This window comes from Panthera tigris, chromosome C1, assembly GCF_018350195.1.
Source record: "Panthera tigris isolate Pti1 chromosome C1, P.tigris_Pti1_mat1.1, whole genome shotgun sequence".
Taxonomy (NCBI): Eukaryota; Metazoa; Chordata; class Mammalia; order Carnivora; family Felidae; genus Panthera; species Panthera tigris.
In genome coordinates this window covers 212,929,395-212,947,442 of record NC_056667.1, presented here as the reverse complement: position 1 = coordinate 212,947,442, position 18,048 = coordinate 212,929,395, and the positions used below count along the sequence as shown (strand labels likewise).

The window sequence follows — 18,048 nt, the reverse complement described above, 5'->3', positions numbered from 1 at the left end:
CCCTTCTCTGTGTCCCCCCTTTCCGGGCCTACCCGATCCCACACACCCCCAGGCTTGCTGGCTCCCCTCTGTTTCTCCTTCCTGAGAACGGCCTGAGATCAAGTCCTGACCCTGCCATTTATCGGTAAATGTGGCATGCTACCTAACCTCTCTGGGCCTCAGTTTCCTCATCCCTAAAGTGGGGATAATAACAGGACTTCCTCCGAAGGTCGCTGGCGACGGTGAGTTAATACACGTAAAGAGCCTGGAACAAAGCCTGGCACACAGTTAGCCTTCGTGAATCTCTCGTGGTCATTTTTAGGCAGAACAGGTTAGCAACCACCTTTTGTGAGGGGAGCAAGGCTTAGGGCCTGCTCTACCCCAACCGGCCTGTCACACTTCCTAACGAGAAGGCGGCCTTCTCTGAGGGAGCTTTTGGTGACTGAATGTCCTGCCTGTGCTTCTTCATCTTTGGGGCTGTGCTGACGAGGCCACAATCCAGGCTGCCTGGCTGCCGTCCCCGGGAAGGAGGCCGTGGGTGGACCCGGGCGTCTCGGGGAAGGCTGTGTGTTGAGGAACCCGAGATTACTTCCCCACCCCCCCACCCCGCCCCCCAGCTGGCTGGACGAGGCAGCGCACGTCTGCCCCTCCTCCAGGAGGGAAGCCAACTCTAGTGTGCCACAGTGGGAACGCCACCCCACTGGGCAGACTGTGTTCCCAACCACGCTGGGCCATTGTTCTGGTTCTGCCTGTGTGGCCTGAGCCAGGGGAGGCTGGCCCTGCTGACTCCTGGCTCTTACATCGGGGGGACCCCCACCCCCCAAGGTATGTATCTCTTTTCTGTAGCATAAAGCACCTAACAGGTGCACGGGTGCCACGTGGGGGTGCTGTCCTGGCCGGAGAGGAGGGCACAAGCTAGATGGCCTCTTGTATGCCCATCCCAGCTGGGCCGGATGCCCCCTCCAGCTTCCCCTGCGGTGGGACTGAGTGTGGTCAGGTGAGCACGACAGAGGCCCCATCTAGAAGAGCACACTGTCGCTTGTGTTTCCAAGCCCCCTTGCCCCAAGATGGCAGAGCTGCCTGGGGCCTTCCCCCTCCAGCTCTCAGGGCCCAAGACGGGCCTCCAGGCCTCCCTAAAGCGGGGTTCTCTGAGCTGCTGAGGAGAGGCCTGAGCTTTCCTGCCTGGTGGCAGGTGGGCGGTAGGGCTGACCTCTCTGGAGGAAATGCGGGTTTGCGAGGCCTGGGGTGAACGTGTGCTCTCATCACGTGGGTGGCACTGAATTGCAGCCTTGTCTTTTGGTGCCTTCCTCACCCCCCTCTTCGTTTCATTTAAATAGTCAAATCCTGTTCTCTTTCCTCAGCACCAAGGCCACTGGGGAGGTTGTACCCAGTTCCTGGTGCTGCGGACACAGCTGCCTAAACCAGCCGCTGGAGGCCCCCTGCTGTCCCCTCACTCAGCAGAGGGGACTGGGGACAGGCTCCAGGCAGTGGGCACAGGCAGAATGAGGCCTGCGCACGCAGGGCCATGAGGTCTCTTTCTGTGGATATTTCTAGAGCAGGAGGGGAGTCTTGGTGGTCTCCTCCTGCAGTCCTGGCTCACTTTGAGAGCCCTGACCCCACACCTGCACCAGCTGGGTCCCCGTACTCCCAGCTGACTTCCAGAGAGACAGCAGAGGGGCGAAGCCTGTCGCTTGTGAAACCGAGGACATTTCACCCAGTTGCTTTTCACCCCGCAGGCCGTGGACAGGACGGCATGGGGCAACGTTTGCACCGGGCCACGGGGAACAGAGAAAACTAAGGATGGTGGGCTTTGTTTCCCAAGAGGTTAAATCTATTCGATTTAAAGGACTGGTGTTTGCTTTGTTTTTTGTTTGGTTGGTTTTTTGTTTTGTTTTTAACGTTTATTTATTTTTGAGAGAGAGAGAGAGAGAGAGAGAGAGAGAGAGAGAGAGAGAGAGAGAGAACATGAGCAGGGGAGAGGCAGACAGAGAGGGAGACAGAGAATCCCAAGCAGGCTTTGTGCTACCAGCACAGAGAGCCCGATGCAGGGCTCAAACCCACGAACCATGAGATCACGACCTGAGCCGAAATCAAGAGTCAGACTAAGCTTAACCAACTGAGCCACCCAGGCACCCCTGTTTTGTTTTGTTTTAAAGACTACACTCTTCCTGCTTTTCAGTGTTAAAGGATGCTTTCTTCCATGAAATGAGCCTTTGGAAGGTCCAGTTAGTTGTCACCCATTTAGTCAGTTTTTCATTTTTAAATCTCCTCCATTGGCAAAATGAAAGATGGCAGCAGGATTGTGTCTCACAGGCTTGGGGAAAGTTTGGTGGTCCCTGGCATCCCACAGCCTGGAGTGGCTCCTGACCCTGCGGGCAGGATGGCTTCCCTTGAAAAGCAGAGGGGCTCGGGGAGCCCCGGGCCTGGCCGAAGGGCAGGGTTCCCAGGGAAGAATCCAAGCCCTGGGGTCTAGACCTGAAAGGGTTTTGAGGACAGGAACTTGATGACAAGTCCAGGCCTCGGTGAAGAGGACGGTGGACAGCTGGGCACCACGGACGCCCTCCCTAAGATGCAGACCCCGAACTCTCTGCAGCTCTGAGAGTCACTCCATGCAGAAGAGGGGACAGGAGGAGGAGTGGAGGAAGGACTATGGGAAACCAGGCCTGGATCCCAGCCTGCCACCAGCTAGCAAGGGCAGTGGAGACATAGGCCTCACCCTCTCAAAGCTCCTTCCGCTCACTTGCAAACTCAGGGGTCATCGGACGAGACCCAAGGCCTCCCAAGGCCTCCACTCAGCCCCGGCTCTGGCCTCCATCATGCTGCCCATTTGGAGTCAGAGATTGCATTGCAGCCGGGGCACAATCAGAGCCCCTTGACCAGAGGGCTGCTGCACCAGTTAGCCCTGGAAGGTCTCAGCGGGGGCTCAGCACACAGCGAACACCCAACAGAACCGGCCGCCCACTGGGGCAGGAGACCGGTCCATGCGGGCCCAGCGGAGTCAATTTGGAGTCTCCCCACTATTTCCCAGGCCCTGTTGGTGGGTCCCCACGGGGGCACTGCCTGTGGGGAGGTCCTGGGTCCCCTCCTCTGAGTGTGAGACTGGGGGGCATGGGAAGCTGGCCTTGGGAGGTGGGCCTCTGGTGCCATCAACACTCAGGCCTGTTTAGGAGCATTTTCTAATACTCCCAGCTGATCCTCGTAGACACCTTGGCTTCTCCTGCCGTATCACCCGGAACCTAGGCTCACAGCTTGACAGGGTGAGGAGTGGGGTGGCCTGGGTGCAGCCTCTGGGGTCAGATGGCCCTGGCTTCGACCGTCGTCCGTCGCTTAACCTGTCCGAGCCTTAGTTTCCTCAACTGCAAAGGAGGGGGGTGACACCAGCACCTGCGGTTCAGGTTGCCGTGGGGACGAAATGAGATAACGCCCCGACAAGTACGTACGCTTAATGCTCAAAACGGGTCTGTGTTCAGTGACCTGCCTCCCTGCTGCCTGGTCACAGGGAACTTCCTGCAAGCCCGGGGATGCTGCCTGAGAGGTGCAGGGGGACAGCCCGTCCCCTGCTGTGCCCTGGTGCTGCCCTAGGCCGTGCAGGGGTGCTTAGATGCCAGGGTTGCAGGGCTGAGGGCCTTCTTCAGACATGGGTCAAGAAGGGTGTTTTAAAAAGGAACCTCCAGCAAGTGGCTGGTTCCTCCATTGTTAACAGAACCGGAGCGTTGGGCGATCTCCCGGAGCCGGGAGTGAGGTGAAGCGGGTAGATGAGGGTGGCCGAAATGGGTGGGGGACACAGCCCGGTGCCGGGGTGAGGAGGGAAGAGGCTCTCCCCGTCAGTGATGGTGACTTCCTCTGCTCTCAGGGCCCCGTATGCAACTTCTAGGTGAACTGAAAGGTCCTTCTTGAGCGAACCCACCCCACATTCTGGCTCCCGAACAACGGCGTCCTCCGGGGACCCAAAGCCTAGGCGCCAGAAGGGTCCCCGCTCACCAGGCCTGCTCCCCAGAGGTCTGCACCGGGGTCTCCGGGCTGGGCACCTGTGACCCACACCTGAGTTGAGCCAGCCGCTGTCTAACAAGGGCACCACCTTGGAGCCCCGAGTTCCCGCCTGCCTCCCAGAGCCTGGAGACCCTCGTCCCGGCCCCTGGCCCTGCCGCTCGTGTGTGACCAGGCCCAGAGTGGCTCTGGGGGGGTCCGGCGTTGAAAAACCTGAGCTCCAAGGCCACGCAGGCCCACAGGGGCCTCAGCAGGACCCACCAACAAATCCGGGCATCACACAAGTCGGGCCCACGCATCCCGTGACCCGAAGCCACCCTGTCCCCCGGCGGGCCGCGCCTCCTCCCGTGGGCCCGGCGCACTTACAGCACGCAGAGCGCGTAGGCCTTGGAGATGGACTCGCTGGCACGCACGAGGAAGCTCCCGTCCTTGCCCGTCCTGGACAGCAGCTCCTCGGCCTTGGAGCGGGTGATGTTGCCATGGTTCCAGCAGGGGACCATGGCGGCCACGGGCCTCCCCGGGCCGGGCGGGCGGCCACCCCGGGACCCACACGCCACCGAGGGGAGCTGAGGCCCCCGCACCGCGAGCCGCCGTCGGTCCCCTCTCGGTTGCCCCGCTGCTGCCACCAGCTCCCTGCCCGACTTCCTGTTTCAGGAGCTCAGCGAGGGAAAGGAAGCCAGCAGCGGCAGAGAACTTCCTCATTGCGGAGACCGGCCGGGGAGGCCGCGCTCCACCTTCCCACCCCGCCCACCCGCCGGCCGCCCCTCCCGCTGCCCCCCCAAGGCCTCCCCGGGGGCGGCAGCTGGGTCGTCGTCGTCGGGGTCAGGAGGCTCACGGCCGGCTGCCGGAGAAGCGCGGCCCGGCAGGTGGACGGGCCAGGACAGTGGCCACTGGAGGCCTGTCTGGATGCTCACGTGGGATGGCCACGCCCTGGCCGGATCCCTCGCCTTCGGCTTTACCCTACTCCAGGGGCTACTCAGCTGGGACCACCGCCTGCCCCCCAGGGCCAGGCGAGATTGAGGGAGAGGGGCGCAGTGGAGCCCCCTCCCAATGTGAGAGACTCAGGACACCACACAGCCTTGGGTGCTGGAAGGACCTTGAGGGACACCACCGGAGGGCTCCAAGGGCCCAGGTGACAGCTCTGTGACACGTTTACACTCGTCCCCAAGCGCCGGTGGGTGTGAAGGAACCCTGTTCTCCGTGGCGGTCCAGCTTAGCCACGCACGAAGGGGGTGGAGGGCTTGGGGACGTTGACCCTGCACAGAGAGAATGCGGGCTGGGTTTTCCCCTCTGGGTCTTTCCGGGACGCTCGGAAATGACACTTCCCCCCAGGCTGACCACCTGGCCAAGGATGAAGACCATGGCTTCCGGTGCCCTTTATCCCAGGAGAGTCGGGGTGGCCAGTGGAGCGCCTCCAGGCTGCCGTGGTTGCACTTGCCGGTGGCCCAAAGGAGAGCCGCCCCCATGGGGCCGCCATCCCGGACCAGCAGATTCTGAGGGCTCCAAAGCAGACGTCCGCTCGTGGGGTGCACTCCGTCCTTGGGTCAGGCCCAGCAGGGTCAAGGGGCGCTGCTGACCCATCGCACAAGGCGGCGGTGCCCCCCCATCCCACACCCAGGCCTCGCCCCACCCCCCAAGACATGACAAGAGACCCCCTCCAGAGGCCCGAGCTCAGTGAGCCTCCGTCTGAGCCCCCCAGCTCTACATCGCAGCTTCAGGAGCTGATCAGACGTCTTTCTCTCAGCTGAGGTTTCCTCTTTTCTATCTTGAGGAAATAACCCCTAACGGAGCTCGCCTGTGCTGATGAGCCCTTAGCACCTCCACCTGCATGGACCTCCACACGGCAGGTGATTCTGAACAAGCATGTCCTGATTCTGAGGCCAGAGTGTGGCCTCTGGGCTCCAGGTGACGTTCCTTCTGGAAACTCCAGCTCAGTGAACTCCCCAGTCCTCACTCCCACCTCCCTAAGCCACTCTGAGCTTCCTCTCCCCTGACCTCTGACCCTGCCCGGCTCCTCCCACTGGACTAAGAACTCAACTCCCAAACTCTCAGGACATAGGAAGCAAGGGTCCTCTGGGCAGGCCCCGAGCTAGGCGTGGGGACAAGAGCTGGCCTCCACACTCCAGCCTTCTGGAAGCCAGCTCTACGCTCCCATCACCACCATTTAGCACCCTTCTTGCCTCCCTGCTGACCCTCCAATAACCTCCTCCTTGGTCTCAGCCTCAAGGCCCCTTGGTCTCTTTAGGGCCCATCAGAAGGATCCATCTGCAATCCTGACCCCTTAGTACCTTGACCAGACCCTCCACCACGTCCAAGACTCTTGCACTTATCACTGCCTTCCTGCTACTTTCTCCAGCTTCCCACATCCCCTCTCTCAGGCCTCTGTCCCTACCGAGTCCTGCCTTTCAGCAGAGTCGGGGGGCCAGTGGGACCACCTTTGCCCTTTACCCCTGTGATTTCCCTTGGACACACAGGACACATACATGACACACGCATTTCCCTAATTTTGAAGGCCCATCCCATTTCTACTTCCATCCAACCCAGCTGCCTGAGCCACCTGACATGGTCAGCTTCCTGGTCCCCCTGCCCTTCTGCTGCCCTGTTCGGAAAACCACGACACTTAGACCAGGGCTGCCCTTTCGGCGGGTGGGTGGGGCCTGGGTGAATATTTTTTGCGGGGCTCCTGTCTATATAAACAATGCACTAAAAATGTGTATTATAAAATTCATGCACCCACGGGAGGTACAGTGACTTATCATTGAAGATTTAGTATAAGGGATAGAGAGGAGGTAATTATCTATATGTTCAGTGTCTAGTCAGTGCACTGAAGGGTCTTTTGTGACGTCCAGGCTCTTGCTTCCTGTTCAGATCCTGTTTTTTAGTGTCTTGGGTTCACGGAAGCCCTTTGCTGTACCTCAGGGCTCCCCACGGCCCACCGGCCTGGGCAGACAGTCACCCACTGATTCCTACTGGAGGGCAAAGGAATGAAGGAGTGAAGGAAGTGTTGACTCACTGAGTCACCAAAAACAGAGGGAGCCGTGATAGTCAATTTTCTGCAACTTGGCTGGGCCATTATTCTAGATGTCTCTGTGAAGATACTTTTAGATGAGATTAGTATTTATTTTATTTAAACATTTTTTTAGATTCTATTTTTTAAGCAGCCTCTGCACCTAACGTGGGGCTCAAACCCACAACCCCAAGATCAAGAGTTGCATGCTCTGCCAACTGAGCCAGCCAGGCACCCCAAGGTTAGTATTTAAATCTGTAAACTCTGAGTAAAGCAGATTACTCTCCATATGGTGGGTGGGCCTCATGCAATCAGTTGAAGGCCTTTATAGAAAAAGACCAAGGCTCCCATAAGAAGAGGGAATTCTGTCAGCAGATTGCCTTCAGCTTGAATTGCAGTCCCCCCCCCCCCCCAGCCTGCCAGCCCACCCTGCAGATTCTGGACTTGTCAGTTTCTGTAATCACATGAGACAATTCCTTAAAAATAAAGCTCTCTCATATATATGTACATACACACACACATCCTGTTGGTGGTGTTTCTCTGGAAAACCCTGACCAATACAGAAGGAACTGTTTGAAAGCTGCCGTCAGGAGTGAACTTCCCTCACCCCCCCAGACCTGAGAAAAAGGCATCTTGGGCTGAAGAAGGAGATGGGGTAGCCATTCCCAGAAAACCGGGATAGGACAAGGAGGCCTGAGCCTCCTGTGGTCAAGCAGCGTTGCTCCCAGTGCCAGGGGGCCCAGGGCAAGTGGGTCAGCGCCCCCATCAGGAAAGAGTGACACCCTCTTCTGCCCTGAGAATATACCCTGTCCCCATTGGCCCCTCCCAAATCAAAGGTCAAGGACACTTATCAAGATGGGGAAGGGCTCACTCTCCACTAGAGTGAAAGACGACGACCCAGCAGAGATCTTCTGAGGGCTGAGACACCTCCAAACATAGCAAGGATCATCCCCCCGACCCTCTGCAGAGAAGGAAGGGTGCCTCCTTCTTGGGCCCTCTCTCTCCCAGCTTCACGTCTGTGGGTTCTCGAGCGCTATCAGGGTGCCTGGCTCCACCTGCCTGCCTTCTCACAGACTCCCGGCTCCGCGTCCGCTATGGCATCTTCGGGTGGCTTTTCCAGATCCTCCCCCCAGGCCCCTGCAGACATAAATTCTGCTCAGCAGTCCTCTGAGTGCTGGGCGGGGCTTCTCCCGGAGTCCGGAGCACCCCGAAGGGTGGGAAGGCAGGGTCTCCGTTCACGGCGCGCCCACACTATTTTCCCCTCCAGTCTCAAGTAATTCTATTTCAGGGCTGGAAATCAGACCCCGAGCCACACACCCAGGAGCAAGGCCGGATCTGAGCCCCAGCTCTGCCCCAAGATCCCTCTGCTACAGAGTGTCTGTGAAGTCACTGAAAGGTCTGGTGCGAGGCAGGTGCTCTCTGATGAGACGGCTCCCGTAGGGGGCCCTCCTGACCGGTGGCTGGACGACAGAGTCCTGGGGGGCCCCAGCCAGCCGCCAGTGCCATTGACGCTGGCCACTGATTTAACAACCCTGGTATGAAAGAGAGGATTCTATAAAAGTGCTCTTTACCTACAACTAAAAATAACCGAAAATAGGTCAGATTCTGAGCCTTGCGACCCCCCACCACCAGGGGGAGCCTCCAACTCTTGCCTCCATCCATGAGTTCCTGTGTGGGGAGAGCTGTTCCTTTCCAAGAGTCCCGCCTCTGCCGTTCCCATAGTAACGACGCCATAGGGCCGGAGGCTATTTCCCAAGGGGTCCAGGGGCCGAGTTCATCATTGTGCTCAAGGATTTCCCTCGAATACCAAAGGCCTGGCAGCGAGCAGCTCTCCCCTTGCCAGAAGATCAAATAGGCCTGAACTGCAACCAGGAGAATAGGGCTCGATTTGGGGGAAGAATTGGGTAAGAGAGAAAAATCACATCTACAAAAATAACTTGTGTCTTTTGCCAAGATTGTTAAGGACACAGGGACATATTCAAAATACAATGGTAAGTTAAAAAAAAAAAAAAAGGAAAAAAAATCAGGAAACCGAGTTGAGGATACAGCATGAATCCAGCTGTGGAAAAAACTTTATCCTGGGAAATCACCGAATCTGAAGAGTGCTGAGTTAAGTGGCATATCCACGAGCGATTTTTTTTCCTCCTTCTAGTTTCCCAGATTTCCTTTAGGACCACATGCTACTTTTATGTAAATAGAAATTAAATAAATACAAAGACAACTAGGGTTCCAGAAGTTTTGCGTGAAATCTTTCTGGACAACTTGGCTTTGGGCTGGTTGCATCCCAGTTACATGTCCCTCTGGAAGCATAAGGAAGAGAGAGGAACCGAGGCCTCATCTTTTTTTTTTTTCTTTTAACCCTGTCATACAGCCTACTTTTTTCACTTCACAATATTTCTGAACATTTCGTGGAGCTTTTTTGTATCTACCATAGTCTTTGAAAAGCTAGCATACTAGGGCCACCAGGGTGGCTGTAGGTTGAGCGTCTGACTTTGGCTCAGGTCAGGATCTCGAGGTTCGTGAGTTCAAGCCCCACACTGGGCTCGCTGCTGTCAGCGAAGAGCCCGCTTCGGATCCTCTGTCCCTCGCTCTCTGCCCCTCCCCCACTTGTGCTCTCCCAGAAATACATTTTTAAAAAAACTTAAAAAAGAAAAAAAGCTAGCATACTATGATATGCCGTAGCATCATGCATTGTACCAGTCTCCTACCGGTGGCCCCTGAGAGTGTTTCCAATATTTGTTATTACAAATCCCAGTCAGTGTGTCTGCTGGATATAGATCCTCAGAAGGGCGAGGGGTCCAAAGGCAGTGCATGTTTTTCTTTGGGGTTAATTATGCCATATCGTCTTCTATTTTTAAATTTTTTTTCACGTTTTTACCTATTTTGACATCTCCACGTCACCTCCAGCCTCTGTCCCAGCCCCGAGCGCTTCCCGATCCTCCCTTGCCTGGGCCTGTCGCTGCATTTCCCAAATGCATTTTCTGCCAACAGCCATCAGCTTTCCGTGGCGGCTACACGTCAGCTCCTTCCCGGCTTCGTGTTCGGTCGGTCTTCCTCTTTGCCTCCACGGCCAGCAGAGCTCTTCACCAATGCCCAAACCAAAAGCAAATCCATGCTGTTGGTTCTAACTTCATTCCCATCAGCATCTCCTGCCCGCTCTTGTCTTGTGAACTTCCTCCTGCGCGGAGGCCCCCGGCTGGGAAGCCCTGGGATTTCTTGACCGTATCCCTGCTCCCCGAGGGGGTCCCCAAGCTGTGTGAACGTCGTCTCTGAAATGCCCCTCTGAGGACCCTCTTCCTGGCTCGCAGATGGCTGCCTTCTCGCTTCCTCCTCACGTGGCCTGTACGAGACGGGGGAGAGTGGGAGACTTTCTCTCTCTTCCTCATTTTTTTTTAAAAATTTTTAATGTTTATTTATTTTTGAGAGAGAGAGAGAGCAGGGGAGGGGCAGAGAGAGAGGGAGACACAGAATCTGAAGCAGGCTCCAGGCTCTGAGCTGTCAGCACAGAGCCTGATGCGGGGCTCCTAACTCACCGACTGTGAGATCACGACCCGAGCCCAAGTCAGAGGCTTAACCGACTGAGCCACCCAGGCGCCCCACTCTTCCTCTTCTTATAAGGCTACCAAACCTCTAGGATTTGGACCCCATTTTGATGAACTCATGTAACCTTACTTACCTCCTAAAAACCCTATCTCCGAATACAGTCACACTAGGGGTTAGGGCTTCAACATGTGAATTCAGAAGGGAAACGATTTGGTCCACAGCAGTACCTACTAAATATTTGCTGCATTATAACAAAAGCTAATATCTATCTACCAGCTACTATGTGTGAGACACTGTGCTAAGCTCTTGGCATTTGAATTGCTTCATTCATTCCTCGTGATACCCCATAGGGGGTCTCATTATAATCTCCGTTTAACTGGCAGAGAGATGGAGAACCAGAGACATTAAGTAAATAATTCATCTGCAAGTTAGTGGCAGATCGGAGATTCTAGCTCTTGTCTGCTTGACCTCATAACCAGTATGCACATTGCACACTTTGGGTTGGATGAGACTGAAATTCTGTGTGGACTCTGGAATCCTTAGGTCGGAGCCTTTGCTCCATTCACCTAAAGGCTTCCCTGCATCGTCTGTGGAAGCCCCATGGGCCCCCATTGTTGGGAGTAGCACAGGTGAAGGAGTAGCTGGGTTCCAGGCAAGGGTGCTGGTCTCCTGCTCATAAGAGTTTCAGAATTAGAACAGGTTCCTTGAGGAGAACAGAAGTTTGGTTCACACTCAACCCTCCAGGTTTCTTTTTGTTTGTGTTTATTTATTTATTTTGAGAGAGAGAAAGTGCATGCATGCAAATTGCGGAGGAGGAGGAGGAGGAGAGAGAGAGAGAGAGAGAGAGAGAGAGAGAGAGAATCCTAAGCAGGCTCCGTGCTGTGCAGAGCCCAACACAGGGCTCCATTTCACGAACCGTGCGATCATGACCTGAGCTGCAATGAAGACGCTTAACCAGCCGGTGCCCAGGTGCCCCAGATTTCTTCCCGGGAACTCAAGTATGGTGTGATGACCACCTGGTAGGGGGCACTGGGGCCTCGGCTGCTTGTTGAACCTGTCGACCTGCAAATCCCTTCCCGTCTGCAGGTCCCTGTTCTCCTCGTAGTAGTGGCCAAGCTCATCTCCCAAATCTGCAATTCCAAGCCCTGGGCTACAATCCAGACTGCAAACAACCTCCAGGGTCACCTTCCTAAAGCCTTGCTTTGGTCTAGCCACGTCCAACTGAAAATCCTCCGATGGCTCCTGGCTGTCCGTAGAACAAAGCCCCTGCAATTGCAAATCCTGCATTTGCAAAAACTCTAAGCGGGCTCACCAAATTAACCTGTGTCCCTTTGTCCCTTCTTCTTTCCCGCCCCACCTTTGGGGACTTGGTAGGAGCCCTCCTGACTCCATGTCTGCAGGGGCATCTACTCCCACGCCTGTCCATTGTAGCGGTGGCTACTGGAATGTGTACAACCAGATCTTGACCTCCAGACCTTGCTCTACCCCTCAGACCACCGCCTCCCTCCCTTCTGTCTTCCACAGACCTCAGTCCTTACCCTTCCCCCCTTCCCTTGTCCCCATGACGGGCCTCTCTCCACCCTCAACTCCTCTCCCCGCCCCCTCCTCCCGCCACCCCTCCCTGAAAGCCTCCAGCCAGGTTCTTTCCTCGGATGGGGTGCTGACCTTCCCCAGAACAACCCCTTACCAGGCCGCTTGGCCTGGACAGATGCCCAGCTCCCAACCTGCATGGCGGCCAGGCTCTTGCAGACATGCCCTCTGCCTTCCCCACTGGCCAGAGCCAGCGTTTTCCCCGTTGGCCTACCTCACCTCCCCACGCTCCTCAGAGCCGCTCACCCAGAAGCCAGAAGCCATCAAAAAAGAAACCCCTCACTTTTCTGCCCAGGTAGCTGGGCCTCCCAGGACACCTTCAAATGCATCTTTATCCGCCTCTCTCCTCGCCATTCTGGGTTCCCGTGTCACCTTGCTGGGACACCAGCTCCTGAAGGCACCCTGCCCCCCCGCCCCAGATTTTCTCTCTCTCTCCTCCCCCTCGTCCCACAAGGAAGCTTAAAATTTTTCTATCTTAAATCAACAACAACCCTCCCTGCCAAGGGTTCCCAGCCTCGGCTGTGCGTTTGAAAGTCTCCACACCAGCCCACTTAAAAAGAAATCTCTCAGGAGGGTCTGGACACCCCCGGCGAGTCCAGTGGGCAGCCGAGACTGAGAGCCAAGTCCCCACCTGCTTCCTTCGTGCCTGGGTATTGCCCAATTCTGTGCCTTCACTGGTGATCCTTTTGAATAAACTGTCCTTGCTGTCACAGCGTCTTGTATTCCCACTGAAAACCTCTTGTCAAAATTCCAATCGCTCCCCTCTCCCAACATTCTCGCTGTGGCGTGCCGCCTTTCTGGAACCCTGACTGCTGCCCCCCCGCCTTGCTGCTCCTCCCTCCCAGCCTGTCTCATCCCCATCCCCTGATACACGGCTGCTTCCCCACTTTTGTTCCTGGCCTTCTCTTTTGTCTGTCTGCTGCTCTCCCAGGGCCCTTTCCCCACGAGGGCTTCCAAATCTGCCTTTCCAGACCTGACGTCATTCCTAAGCCTCGTCCACACTTCCCGCTGCCCAGGTGGTTTTCTTACGGGCACTAAAGCCCTACTTCACCTGAGTTTCCCAGTTTTACGGTGAAAACCTGTTCTTCCACGTGGTCACCCAACTACCCAGTCTCCCAAGCCAGAATCCAAGTCTTCACCCCCCCTCCTTTCACCACCTACATCTGATGAATCACCCAGCTGTAGAACCCTCCGGAATATCCACTCCCTTCGATGCAGCCTCTCTGGTCCTGGCTTCGTTCACCCTGACATCATTTGCCCCCTGGACTTTTCCAGAGGACTGTCACTAGCCTGTCCTCCTTCAGGATCCCCCGACCCCCAAACACACACACACACACACACACACACACAATCTCTCACTCTGTCCTCCAAATTTATTTTTTTTTTTTTCAACGTTTTTAATTTATTTTTGGGACAGAGAGAGACAGAGCATGAACGGGGGAGGGGCAGAGAGAGAGGGAGACACAGAATCTGAAGCAGGCTCCAGGCTCCGAGCCATCAGCCCAGAGCCCGACGCGGGGCTCGAACTCACGGACTGCGAGATCATGACCTGGCTGAAGTCGGACGCTTAACCGACTGCACCACCCAGGCGCCCCTGTCCTCCAAATTTCTACCAAGCTCTTTCTGAACTGCACCTCTGAGTCTGCGTCTCCTCCAGATCAGATCTCCTGATGCCTTTCTGTTATCACAGGATGAAAGGCAAGCTCCCTGGCAGGTTGTACCAAGCCATTCAAGACCCATCATGGAATTGCCTGATCGTCTCATCCCCTATACTCACTCTGGGCTCCAGCATGACCACATTGGTACCTTGATGTGTTCGTTCGTTCATTCATTCATTCACTCATTCAACACATAATGACTGAGAGCTCCCATACACCCAGACACTGTCTTAGACCCCACGATGTAGCAGGGAACACAGCCCCTGTCCTCCTGGACTTGCACTCTGCATTGGGATTTCTCGCTCTGTGCTATGATACTTGTTCATGGTTGAACTCCTTCCCAGCTGTCATTCCCCTTCGGCCACGCAGGACAAGGGCAGACTCGGGAACCTGACCACCTGGCTCGGCCACTTACCGGCTTGTACGATCCTGGTCAAGGGGCTTCATCTTTCTCTGCCTCAGCTTCTTCCTCTGTAAAATGGGGACAATAATAGTAACCTGCCTTATAGTATCGGGATGAGGAATAAATGAGTGGACACCTGCAAAGGGCTTGGAATAATGCCTGGTGTACAGGCAGGCCTCAAGGGACATTCACTATTGTTTTCTACCATCAGCTCAGTGCCTGAGTAATGAGTACTCGATACATGTTTTCTGGCTGGATTAGAGAAGAAAACAGTAGAAGTAGTCAGCACATTGGAAGTTTGGTTCTCGGTGGAAACCAGGTAGCCCTGGTGTTACAAAGCCACGCTCTCATTAAAAGATCTAGAAAGGAGAAAAATGCTACCCACGGGGAAATAACATGACTCAGGTACCCGTCACTGAGCTCCCACTGACCTAGCACCTCCTTGGGCAGAAAGGAGGGCCTGCATGCTCAACCAGTGACCCATTGGGCCCGAAGAAAAGTAAAGGAACTGACAGTCATCAGGATTCCACCTGCTTTTGCTGGGACCCTGGAACTTCTGGTCCAGAGCAGGAGGGAGGTGGGGGGATACACAGGGGCCTCTGAGCAAGTCATGCCCCCTTCCCGGGACTTTTTCCTTCATCAGATGAACACAGTTAGACCAGAGAATATTCGGGGAAGGGCTTTCTTACCTCTGTGATTCTAGAATTTTCTGTATGTGTGTCTACCACTGGTCTTTAAGCCAGATCATAAACCATGTAGGGAGAGAGTAGGAACCATGACTTACAAATTAAGGAACAAATACGTGACTTAATTCAATTTTTCCAGGAGCTCAGAATACAAATATAAAAATATGAAAAATATAAAAGAAAAAAGCCATTTCAAGACATTTTAATTCATAATGAAGAGTTGCACTTTACATTTGCAAACAACACATCTCGAGAGATTTCACACGTTCATCTTCGACTCAGTAATTCCTCTTAGAGGATTCAGTTTACAGAATGATCACAGATAAAGACGGAGGTTTACTCACAAAGATGTTCATCTCAGTGTTTTTATAACAGAAAAGAAGTAAAAGTACCTTCAATTTCTAATACCCAAGAATGATTGCATAGTTCGCAGTACGTTTCTTCGACATATTGTCTTTTGCAAGAATATAACATGGGGGAAACGCTTCGGGTATAATGTCAAGTGGGGAGGAAAGGCAGCATCCCACGTTGATTCTGCAGCACGAGCTCAGCAAATCTCACAGACAGAAGACCAGAAGAAAATGTGCCTCTGCCTAGTGGGATTACGGGTGGTTTTATCCTGCCTCTTTGTACTTCCAAATGGTTGGCATCTATTCCCTTGAAATCCTCCCCTAAAAACAGTACAAAAATGGAATTTGAAAAAGAAACACCTTGCCAAAAGTACAGTCAGCTTTCTCACCTTGTGAGCAGTGTGATTAAAGTATCACATTTAAATACTGGATTTCTTCCTTTCTTCTTCACGGGATGGGGATTTGTGTGGGCGGTGGTGTGGTGCTGGCTCTAAAATCTCACAGCGCAGAGCAGGGACTTGGAGCACCAAGCTCTCCGCCGCCTCTCGGCTCTGCAGGAGGTGCTGCCTTCCCAGACGCCCGGGCTGGCATCTCTCCGCCCTCCCTGGTGAGGCCACGAGGGAATGCCAGCGAGGGAGGCGTTGCGCCCGGGGCTAACCAAGGGCACAGGCTCCAGAGACAGGCCGAGCAGAGCTCCACGTCCCAGAATCTGGACACACAGACCCCTTTGTACTCCTTGCATGGTCAGACAGGGACAATGGAGACAACTCAGCACGGAGTGGGGACACTGGTCAAGGGTCAGAAACCCACTTGCTTTCCCGGCCCTGCCACAGGCTGTGTGGTCTTGAGGAAGTCATCGGACCTCACCGAACCTGCTGTCACCTCCTCCCGTCCCTCAGTGAGGAGGCTGGACTTAAAAGACTTCAAGTTCACTTCCGTCTCTACAGGCTAACATGCTGTGTCTCACCACATGTGGCCTTACCTCTAAGAATGGACAAGTTCCAGTAATTCTCTGTGGCTATTGTGCTGCCCCCAGCTCATCGCGCTGTGCAGAGACAGAGTCTCTCCTGAGAGGGGCAGATCTTCTCTACAGGCACCACTGGGTCGAGCAGACCACCCTGCCTGCCCTCTCTGCGGGGCCAGGCTCTGGGCCTTCCGAGGCGACCGCCCTGGACGTGCCCCAAGCCCTCTCGTCTCCTCGGCCTCACACGGCAAGGGGAGGGGCCGTGTATCGGTCTGTGGATACGTGTATGTCTCCATGGACACAAATTATAGTAAAAATTCAGTTTCACTAAATGTACTAAATGTATCCTGGATTGGATCCAAGAACAGAAAAAGGACATTAGTAGAAACACTGGTGAAACCCGGATGAAGTCTAGAGTTTAGTAATAGTGCATCAACGTTAATCTCTTAGTTTTGATACATGTACCACAGTTACATAAGATGTTAACACTAGGGGAAACTGAGTGTGGGATATATGGGAACACTCCATACTATCTTTGCAAATTTTCTGTAAATCTAAAATGGTTCCCCCTAAAAAAGTTTATCACAAAAATTCATTTCTGGGGCGCCTGGGTGGCTCAGTCGGTTGGGTGTCCGACTTCGGCTCAGGTCATGATCTCATGGCTCGTGAGTTCGATCCCCGCATCGGGCTCTGTGCTGACAGCTCAGAGCCCGGAGCCTGCTTCGGATTCTGTGTCTCCCTCTCTCTCTGCCCCTCCGGCGCTCATGCTCTGTCTCTCTCTCTCTCTAAAAAATAGGCATTAAAAAAATTTTTTTTAATTAAAAAAATTCATTTCCGAAGTTTTATTACAACCCAATATAATATACTGATTTGGAGGTTTAACTAGCAAATCCACTATTCAGTTGAACTTTTAAGGTACACAAATCTTGTGTGTACAGCTCATCGAATTCTCACATGAGAATTAGCCCTCCTCCGCTGCATCAGATCAAATAGTAGAATGTTTCCAGCACCCAGAAGACTCCTCCTAGCTCCCCATGAACAGCTATCCTCCTCCAGAAATAGCTACCTTCCTGACTTATACACCACGGATTTGTTTTGCGTGTTCCTGAACTTCATATAAATAGAGTCATCAAGTATGTAGTCTCTTGAATCTGGCTTCATTTGCACAAATATATAATGTCTGGAAAACCACCTACACTCTCGTGTGTAGCAGTGCTTCATTCTTCTATTATCGTGAAATATTCCTTTGCGCGAATATTGCCCAATTCAGTTATCCATTCTGATATCGACGGACATTTGGATTGCTTCCCCTTTGGGACTCTTACGAACAAAGCTGCCAGAAACATTCTTAACACGTGTCCTTGGCAGCTATATGCATTCGTGTCTTTTAGAGACGTACTGCAGAGAGGAAGTGCTGGGTCATAGAGTATTTGCATGTTCAGTTTTAGTAGATACTACTGAACAGCTTTCCAAAGTGGTCACACCAGGTACGCTTCCTCCAGAAATGCATGAGAATTCCGGTCGCTTCACGTCCTTGCCAATACCTGCTGTTGTCCATCTTTTTCACTGTAGTCACTCTGGTGGGTATCTCATAGTTTTAATTTGCATTTCTCTGACAAACGTGTTTAGCAGCCTTTGTGATATCCTCTTTTGTGAAGTGCCTGTTCAAGTCCTTTGCCCATTTTCGTTGGATTGTCTTTTTCTTATTGGTTTGTAGGGACTCTTTATAGATTCTGGATACAAGTGCTTTGCCAGACATGTGTGTTATAAATATCTTCTCCCCATCTATGGCTTTTCTTTTCACTCTCTTAGTGGTGTTTTTCAATAAGTGGATAAGTCCGACTTTAACCAAATCAACTTTTGCTTTTTTTCACTCAAATC

At 53.9% G+C, this 18,048-nt stretch overlaps 1 protein-coding gene across 1 annotated transcript in view; it reads right to left on the bottom strand.

The window, feature by feature from the left end:
* Positions 1 to 4,633, bottom strand: part of INPP5D (inositol polyphosphate-5-phosphatase D) — a 121,725-nt gene extending 117,092 nt beyond the window's left edge. Inside the window, 1 exon segment of the mRNA XM_042995668.1 lies at positions 4,333 to 4,633. Coding sequence (XP_042851602.1) covers positions 4,333 to 4,466 — 134 coding nt within the window. The 5' untranslated portion in view covers positions 4,467 to 4,633.
* Positions 4,634 to 18,048: the final 13,415 nt, after the last annotated feature.